This window comes from Lissotriton helveticus, chromosome 10 (assembly GCF_964261635.1).
Source record: "Lissotriton helveticus chromosome 10, aLisHel1.1, whole genome shotgun sequence".
Classification (NCBI taxonomy): Eukaryota; Metazoa; Chordata; class Amphibia; order Caudata; family Salamandridae; genus Lissotriton; species Lissotriton helveticus.
This window is the reverse complement of record NC_136071.1, coordinates 921,605,065-921,614,613: the sequence shown is the minus strand read 5'-3', so window position 1 is coordinate 921,614,613 and position 9,549 is coordinate 921,605,065. Positions and strand designations below refer to the sequence as shown.

The window sequence follows — 9,549 nt, the reverse complement described above, 5'->3', positions numbered from 1 at the left end:
ACCTCTTCTATCATCTCACTTTTTCATATTTGGATCAAATCTGGTCACGTCGCCTCCAAAATTTATAAATTTTTGTCATCTGCTTCTCTACCCGCACAGACGGTTGCTCAGCAAAAATGGATACATCACTTTGATCCTGCTATTACAGATCATATTTCCTCGGAGACTTGGCAATTAATTGGTAAACTCTCTCTTCGTAATAAAATTGCACCATCTTTAATGCAATCTAAGTTTTTCTCTATCAATCTCCTCCATTGGACGCCTGTGCGTCTTCATTCGCTAAATCTTAAAGATGACAACCTATGCTGGAGTTGTGGTTTGTTGCCAGGCGATTTTCACCATATGTTTTTTGGTTGCTCTTTGCTTCGGCCTTTTTGGGACCTCATCCATAAACATCTCTCTCTTATTTTTGGTATTGAGTTCCAACTTTCTTTCCCTTTAATTTTATTGGGCCCACTGGCTGCCCCTACTCCTCTCCCATTGGATCCTCTGGATTTACAGTTGATGGATCTTCTCCTCTCTATTGCTGTGAAAATCATTCTTATGGAATGGAAATCCTTTTCTTTGGTTTCCTATCATACATGGTGGGCCTGGGTTTCCTTTTTACGCAGTGCTCACACGTCGGTTGATCAAGCTCACCTTTCTCCATCTATTTCTAGTGGGGTTTGGAAAGCTTTGGATGATTATATGGAGTTGTCCTCAAATGGGTTGGTTCCTCAGTTTCCTTTTGATATGTCTGTCTAAGTGTTGTCCTCTAAGTTTCTAGGTTGGTTAGTCCTGTGGGAATCCTTCCTCTTTTTCTTCTTTTTTCTTCTTCTTTCTCTTCTCTTTCCTGACCTCTACTCCCTTTCATCCTTCTATTGCTCTCTCTCTTCTTTCCTCTCTTCTTTTATTCTATTTCCTCCCCTGTCCCCATCTCCATATTTGATAGTGATACGTTTGTTTAGTACCCGGCTAGTAGCTTTCCCCTAATTGAATTCTATACTTTCTAACTGGCTACTTTTAATTTTATATGCATTTACCTTGATTATTTCTCAAGTTTAGCCCCTGATTCTATAGCTCTCTTGCATTAGTGTATCACTTGAATTGTATTCTGATCCTTTTACTTTATATCACTTCTTTTTCAATAAAATTTTCTTGAAATCAAAAAAAAAAAAAGTATATGTATATAACTTTAATATGTATATTATACCAAGAGATTATTTAACATTATTGTAAATATCATATATTTGTAATAGTAATAAATGTTATTTTATTGTTAAATATAGTTTTCGGAAATCGCGTCGGGTGCACGTCGGTTGCGCGTCTGGTGCGTGCTCCTTGCACGCCCGGTGCGCGAATCCCAAGTGACTTCAAACAAAAGTATTTCATTGGTTAAGAAGCTTTTCATTCTAGAACTTGAAGGACCCCGCCCATTTTTTTCTCAGGAGTCACAGCTCTTGTGTTTTGCTCTTTTTCTTTGGGTTTTTTAGTGGTTTGTTTTCTTCATCAGAAAATGGCTGCTTCCAATCCAACACAGCAGCTTCCACCTGAAGATGAAGAAGAGTTTGAAAAACTAGTGAAGGTGAGACATGAGAGTATTGTTTGGACTTTCTTCTCAATACCAGCTGGGGAGAAGAAGATAAATACACAAAAGGTTACGTGCACCTAAATATGTGAGAAGGTCCTGTCACGAGGATCTGATAAGAAGTATTCCTGCGGCACATCTTCAATGCTCAAGTATTTACAAACAATGCATCCACAGCGTCTCGCCACAGAACAGCAGCGACAAGACCTACAGAAGCAGACAAGTTAGGACTTCGCTGCTGGACCAAGTACTTCATCTGGTTCCTCAGCAACAGCAAGATCTCACATTGTACCTGAATTTGCCAGAGTGGAGCAGCATTGTGTAAAATGCAAAAAAAAAGTATGTTTTGCCTTACAATCAGTGGATGCCATCGTGATTGCCATTAAAAAGCACCCTTGCACATTTTTTTTTTTTGCAACGACTTTGTAATTGCATAATGTTTTGAAAGTTTTCACCGTTGTTCTGTAAATTTTTGCTGCAATTATAATGTTCCTTGATAGGTAGCAGGTCTTTGGAATGAGAAAGGAAAAATTGTGAATGTTCTGCTAACGTTTGTATGGCCCCAAACTGCATACTGTAAAGTCAAATGTGACTGTCCTCACAATCAGAGTTGAGCATCAGCGTTTGAAACAAAAGCAGCCACGGTGTATTGAGTTCTCTTAACCAGTTAAATAAACTGAGATGGGTGTGCTATTTTTTGTAAAATAAGAAAATTACTTCAGAGCATGTCAGATTCTCTCTCCCGCACACTGCTCGAACGGGAAAAGGGGCGCACGGACTAAAACGCTGATTTGTGCTCCCCCTTCAATTTGAACAGACCATCTCCCTAAACATGCGTAAACGAATCTCCGCCAGCACGAATTACACATGAGACACAAGAGCTCACATAAACGTAAGTAAGCTCCAAGGCAGCATAAACCTCAAGAATGCATTCCGAAGAAAAGCAAATATGTAACGTGAAATCATTTTTTTTAAATAGAGGGTTCCGCACTTGAGACGCACCCTTTTCCCCTTCGAGCAGTGTGGTTTTGTTTCCAAGTCTGATGCAGGTTAAACTGGCAAAAGGACTTAAGGTAATTTCTCCCACAAACCGCCCTAAGCAATGTAAGTTTTCACGTACTTAACATTTGCTGGCTGGGTCTGTATGCATTTCATATTTGAACTATTAGTGATATTGAAACAAAATATTAGTGTCTCTCTCCGTCTTTCCCGTTATAGGTACAGCCCCTAACTTTTTGTGAAAACTGACGGAGTCTCCTTAAAAATTAAGGTACCCCACCGATTACAACAGTCAATAGCCATAATCAATAGCGAGAAAGAGCTCATTCTTATTTGTTTATTTTATTAAACCCACAGGTTACACCGAGCCAAGCCCTGATGAAAATCCTGTCATACAATATAGGGATTGCAACGCGTCGGCTTTTCCTTTTTTGACACTAAGGGCCATTCACTAGTTAAATGTCTAGTTAGTTTTCTAGGGAGGCATTTTTCTAAAGATTCAGCCCCACAGAAATACTGCCCTTGTGGTAGCAGTCCCAATTAAATATTAGCTCAAGTAGTAAGCTACAGGACTGCTTATTGTAACTAATGATGCAGGTGTCATTCATATATGGTATTGATTCATATTGCTTGATACATGTGAGTATTTTATGTCATTTGTTCATTATTGTTTACAGTTCATTGTGCAACAACATTGGATGTATAATTGATTTTGTGTTTTGTTTGGACATATAGAATTGTTTAACAAAAAGCATTCAAGCATCAAAAAATGTATGTGACACAAATCGCATTTTGCCCATGAACCAGATGGTCAAGGCATCAAGTCTGCTTTTTCTTCATAGCTAGAAGCATTGCACAGACTCCGGTTCAAGACAAGTGAAAATTAGCACAATATTATAAGTCATGTTGTACGGCCATAGCGCAGATTGTCCCATTAAAGTTGCGGTTAAATAATATCCAAGTGTTTCTTCACCCCTTACTGCTCCCCCTCCAATGAAAAGGTGTAAAAGAAGACCTTGTGGTTATCACAAGATCCACTGGAATCCAACCCTTATTCAGGCGACATAGGACTGGTGTGGGAAAACAATTGTGAGCTTATCTTGGATGTGCAGTCAGTGAACAGTTTGAAAACAGAGCTGGTTAAGCTCACAACATTGGCCAGAGAGAGGATTTTTCTCTCACATCCTAGGTCAAGGGATTTAAAATCATAAAGCGATTAACTGTTAATTTAATGAGCTGGCAGTAAGAAAAGTCTGATCTGCCCTGTGCCTTACTTTGATTTTTTGCCAACCTTTAACGATGTCGTATTCCCTGTCGGACTGGGAACAGCAACCGGCCCTGGCAGATTGCTGTTCGACTGGCCCCAGGAGTGGAGGGGAAGGTGGTAGTAAGAAGCACAGTTCCTGCTCTTGTCATAGGGGTCCCATATTGCAGCACTACTGCAAAATCGGCCTCCCCAGGGCACAAAACCAGCTCCCAGCCCACCGGGAAAACTCCCAGTCTGGCCCTAGCCATATTACACAAAAATAGTCCCAACCTCAATCGATATCTGTAGGGTGTTTTTTTAAATCAATGTATACATTTTTAAGCAATACTTGCGAACAATAAACTGCTTCAAACCATTCCTTTGGAGCAGTGGTTCTTAATCTGGTGTCCGTGAACCCCTGGGGGTTTATAACACCTACCCAGGGGTCTACGACTGTCACCATCATCATCGTCATCATTCTTACGCATCGCTAAAGCCCAAAATAGGAAAGTAAGTGCTGTCGAGGACACATGAAGGTTGCTATAAAGTAGTGCCTTCTGCACTTTCCGCAAAGGAAAGCACTGATGGGCGCTTCGTAATTTCATGGGGACAGAGTTGCATAGTATGTTTGCAATGCCCGAAAGGCATTAAACCTCACCTCTTTAGGTCTGGTGTTGGCGATCATATTTTGATCTTATCTAAATTCTATACATAACATTTTCATGTAGGTACTTTCAGTCCGCCTTCTTCTCTGGTCTGTTTTTGTGTTATTTACATTTTTCTTCTGCCCACCACAGCATACTGCATGGGCAATGGGTCAGCCCACTTCATCCACTTTACTGTGAGTGATAGCATTCTGCACTTTCACAAGGAGAACAGCCACACACACAGTAGTTCCCTTGAGTGCCAGGGATAACTATGGCAACGTGTGCTTATTGAGACCCATTTTTATTATTTTCTTTTAGCCAATGGTTTTCGTTCAGATTGACTAGGGCCCAATACCTTACCCACAATAAATTATTGCAAAAATGTTGGCAAAGCAGAACAAGCATTGACATAAACAAAAGTCTCAGCTTGATTCCTGGGCGCAGTGCAAATACGGAAAATAGAATTGATATGGACTATTGGTGGGCTCAAAAGTATTGATATGCATCAACAAACAAAAACCATGCATTAGGAGCAAAAAAGACAAACTGATAGGCAAGAATCTAGCATATTTTTTTAAAAGCTCCACTGCTCCTGTTATAATTAAAAATGTGATGTTAGTGTATTTTTGGTTAGTGAATTAAATATTTTATCATTTGTTTGATGTATACTTGTTTCTGTACTTCTGAATCATTTTGTGGTTCTGATCATAGAAATTACTTGTGTCCAGGTGTAAGACTTCCAGTAGTGATTCATTGGGGGTCCACAGAAGTCAAAACAGTTAAGAACCACCATTATAGACCACAGAAGTGTCAACATAGAAGACACTTGTTCTCATTCTGTATATCTGTATAAAATATTTCAAACCAACTTTCACTTCTTTCTGATGTTGATTCTATAACCTAAATCAATTAATAGTTTAACAATGATTTCATAAGCTTATCAAAACAGAAAATAAGGAATAAAAAATGATTTTCATCTCCTCATTCGCACAGTGAGCATCCACACTGGAAATTCAAGTTCAGCAGTGGTTTTCAAACTGAATATAATTTTCTATAGCAGGTCATGATTATGAAATGAGTGATCTCAAAATAAGCCCACATAAATTACACCCCTCCATAACAAAAGTATTGCTTGAATTAAGAAAAATAAAATGTAAAACACTGTACAAATAATTCTTTTTATTAAAAAAATAATTTTACATATTTGCAAATCTATATTTCAACGAATTCTAGCCTCCTAGATCTTTTTTTGTATAATGTCAATACACAGCAGTCAGAAAAAATGCTAAAATTATATTATTCACTAAGGGCCTTATTTAGAGTTTGGCGGGTAATAAATCCAGTCTGCAATATTACAAGTATCATAGAATATAAAGCACTTGTAATATGGCAGATGGGACATCCCCCACACTTATGACAGAGTGTACCATCTGCAAACTCTAAATAAGGCATTAGTGGACCGTTCACGAATACCAACCACTTACTTTGCTATAAAATCAAATAAAATGTCAGATAGTTATTAAAACCTCATACACTTTGCAGATTGGTTTGGTGTTTTTCTTATCATGCCACATACAAAAATCTAAGTGGGCAAAGTACTGCCACAATGTAACTTATCTAGTACATAATTAGTAATGGAAAGACTTATTGCTACATTATAGGCACCAGAACAACATCCCTAATTGATGTTTCCGCTCCCCAAAAAAGTTTGACATTAGGATTCAAATATAGCCTCTTCCACTAAACAGCCCACATGTATTTTTTCATCCAAATACGATTGAAGATGCCTGACAAGCAGATGTTGTTTGATTTCCACAATTCTTATCCATGTCACGGTTATCTGAGCAAAAGAGAAATGAGCTGGGCCACAATATGCACATTCAGACTGTTGCCAAGAAGACGGTAGCGTTGCCTTACTGTAACCTTGTCCGGAAAATCTGCAACAAAGATACACAAAATTGAAGATATTTATTGAACATTTTAGGGATGTGCTAAGAAAGTTAATTCCCAAGACAAGCTAAATTGTGCTACTCTGCATGTAGTATAAGCCGGAGAAGCAAATCTGAAGCGCTGCTATACAATTTGCAGTGGTAAAGTCTGATAAAAATGGAACTGAAGCCTGTGAGAAATTCGGTTGGTGGTTGAGGGGGGAGAGAGCCCCTCTCAAGTAACAGCCACTATCCTCGTCAGGGTGAACCACAAAAAGTCACTAGACTAACATGTGCTTACCTCTTGGATGCTTGACACAAAAGCAGTCAAAGTTAACTTAGAGACAATGTGTAAAATATTTATGCAGTACTTAAATAGCCACAAAGTGAAAACATGACATAAGAAAAAGCCTGCACCACTTTAGGAAAATAGAGTAGAAGTTAACAAATAATTTGACACCAAAGTGACAAAAATCCAATCAGTAGAAACAAAGTTATGAATTTGTAAAGTTTGAATTGAAAAATAGAGCCTAAAAGAACAAAGCGCCAATCGTGGACATTTATTTGAGTGAGACTGGAGCAAAGTTGAAAGATATGGTAGCCAGCGATGGAGCACGGTTTGGATACAAGAAATGGATTGGGCCTGATCTCTGTTTACCTTTGGACTTAGAAGAATTTTGGGGAAAAAAAACAACTGAGAAGGGAAAGTTCAGAGGGGCAAGGCAGCTGGTGGTGTCCGAGGAGGAGGCGTCGTCGTCGGGGAGCCGCTGGATGAAGTCACAGTGAAGATTTCTACATTGGGACATATTCTCTTTTATGGAAGTTGAAAACCTCCAGCAGGATGAAGCTGCAGTCTGTAGCCGATGAGGGTTCCATGAGGTTAGATACCCATTCTGCGAGGAATTGCAGAACAGGATTTGCTGATGCAGAGAAGAATATAGCAGAAGCTACAGCGAAGAGAGGCCGTCAGCAATGCACATTGGGCGGATTTGACAGCAGGTAGGTCCTGTCTACTCTCTGTTCTCAGAGATCTTTTGGCTGAAAATATTCTCCCCCAAGTTTGAATGTAGGTTATCCGGGCACCTTTAGCACCAGTTCCAAGGTTCCAAGAATGGAGGGGCAGCACTTGGAGGATCAGGACTCTCTCAGGCTGCATCCAGGTGCGGGTTCAAGAGAGTTGGAGCCTTTTCTCTACATGAAGCTCAATCAGGAGGCCAGCAAAAAAGCTCTTGGAGTTACCCTGGAAGTCTTGGGTGCAAGTACAAAAGCAGGTCTCAAGCAGCAGGGCAGTCCACAGAGGGCACAAGGCAGGCCTGAGGCAGCTGGGCAGTCCTCTTGGTGCTGCAGGGCAGTCCTCTGAAGTACAAAGCAGGCCACAGGCAGCAGGACAGTCAGTCCTCTGGGAGTCCTCAGCAGGTCCAGAAGTGAACTGAAAAGTGGGTCTGAGGGTCCTAATTTTATACCTGGTGCCAGCTTTAAAGTGGAAGAAGCTTCTGGAGTTTTCACTCTGGAGAATTCCTTCTTTCATGGATGATGTGATCACCAATGCTGGTCTTTTAGATATTTGGATTGGTGACATCGCCCAGGAGCTGGTGCCTGAAATCTCGCGGATGTCAAGCCATCTTGCCCTGGTAAACAGATGCTCTCAAAGAGGGCAAGAGCCAGTATAAGTTCTTCAAAAGACAGTTTAGGAAATCTTACAATCCTAACTCTAAAGCTCATTATAGGTTATCCCTAAAAGAATATAACAGGGAGGTTAAAGCCTACCTGGAGGGCAGAATTGAAAGGGCAGGTAATAAAATGAGAGAGATTTTCAAAATAGTGCAAAACCTTATGTCCCCTAAGGCTACATCCAGATGCCAAATACCCTCAGCTGAGTGGTGTGAACAGTTGGCATTCTATTTTCATGATAAGATTCTGAATATTCTGGCCAGCCTTGCTTCCAACACGCAGCCTGAGGGGGCTACGTGGGACAGTATGTCCTTTGGCCTTGAGAAGAACTCTTCAGCGTCTCTCTCCAGATTTGATTCCATTTCCCTGGATGACTCCCTCACTGCTCTCTGTGGCCTGAAGTCTGGCTCGCTGGCGGACCCTTGCCCCACTAATGTGCTGATGCTTTGAGAATGTGGCATTAATCCCCTAGCCAACTAACTCTTGAAAAGGTCTTTGACATCAGCAGTTGTGCTGTGGGCCTGGAAGCAAGCCAAAATATGACCCTTGCTGAAAAAGGCCCTAGGTTGATCCACAAGAGCATGCTATCTACAGACCAATTTCTTTGCTTCCAGCCTTCTCTAATGTACTGGAGAAACATGTCAACTTTCAACTATCTCAGTATCTGGAAAGCAATAACCTTTTACATCCGAGCCAGTCAGGCTTCTGCCCCTGTTTCAGCACAGACACGGCGCTAGTGGAAGTGGAAGGTTACATCAGGAGTACATTAAATGTCGATGGGAAGGCACTACTGAATATGTTAGATCTCTGAGCAGCCTTCGATATGGTACCCCAAGAAACTCTCCCAGCCCATCTCTAATCTATTGGAATTGGCGGTAAAGATTTAGACCGGCTCGCCTCATTTCTTGAAGATAGAGGTCAAGAGGTCTGCATCCCTCCTTTCTCGACTGGGTCACACCAACTGCGAGTGGGAGTACATCAAGGCTCCACTTAAAGCCCCACTTTACTTAATATCCATCTTACTCATCTTGCCTTACACGCTGAGGACCTGGGAGAAAAAATAATCTCTTATGCTGATGACACCCAGTTACTGTTCTCCTGGGAGCAGGATGTAGATTTCGCTGGTGAAAAAAATCAGAACCTGTTTGACAGCTGTCTTACAGTGGCTCTAATACCATCAGCTTAAAAGCAATGCAGGATAAAATGAGTTTCTGTTTTTCTGAGTGAAAGCCCCAGAAACTTGGCAGTCTTTCTGGCCAGCAGACACACCTCTCCCAGAGCACCATGCAAATTCTGTGAAGGCATCAAATTTGATGACAGTCTCTCCTTTGTTCCTCACCTAAATGCTGTAGTAGGGCGTGTTCTGAGAAATGTGTGTGCACTTTTTATCTTTTACTACCATGAAACATGCGACAGTAGCTCTTATATCATCAAGGCTTGACTATTGCAATGCCTTGTATCTGTGCCTTCTGGATTATTTTATCAACAAAT

The 9,549-nt window shown here is 40.8% G+C and overlaps 1 protein-coding gene across 2 annotated transcripts in view; it reads right to left on the bottom strand.

Moving 5' to 3' along the window:
* Positions 1-5,618: 5,618 nt before the first annotated feature.
* TRDMT1 (tRNA aspartic acid methyltransferase 1) overlaps positions 5,619-9,549 on the bottom strand; it is a 248,182-nt gene continuing 244,251 nt past the window's right edge. For both annotated transcript variants that reach the window (XM_078663576.1, XM_078663577.1), the window contains one exon: positions 5,619-6,396. In XM_078663576.1, coding sequence (XP_078519702.1) covers positions 6,296-6,396 — 101 coding nt within the window. In that variant the 3' untranslated portion in view covers positions 5,619-6,295. The remainder of the gene's footprint in view (positions 6,397-9,549) is intronic.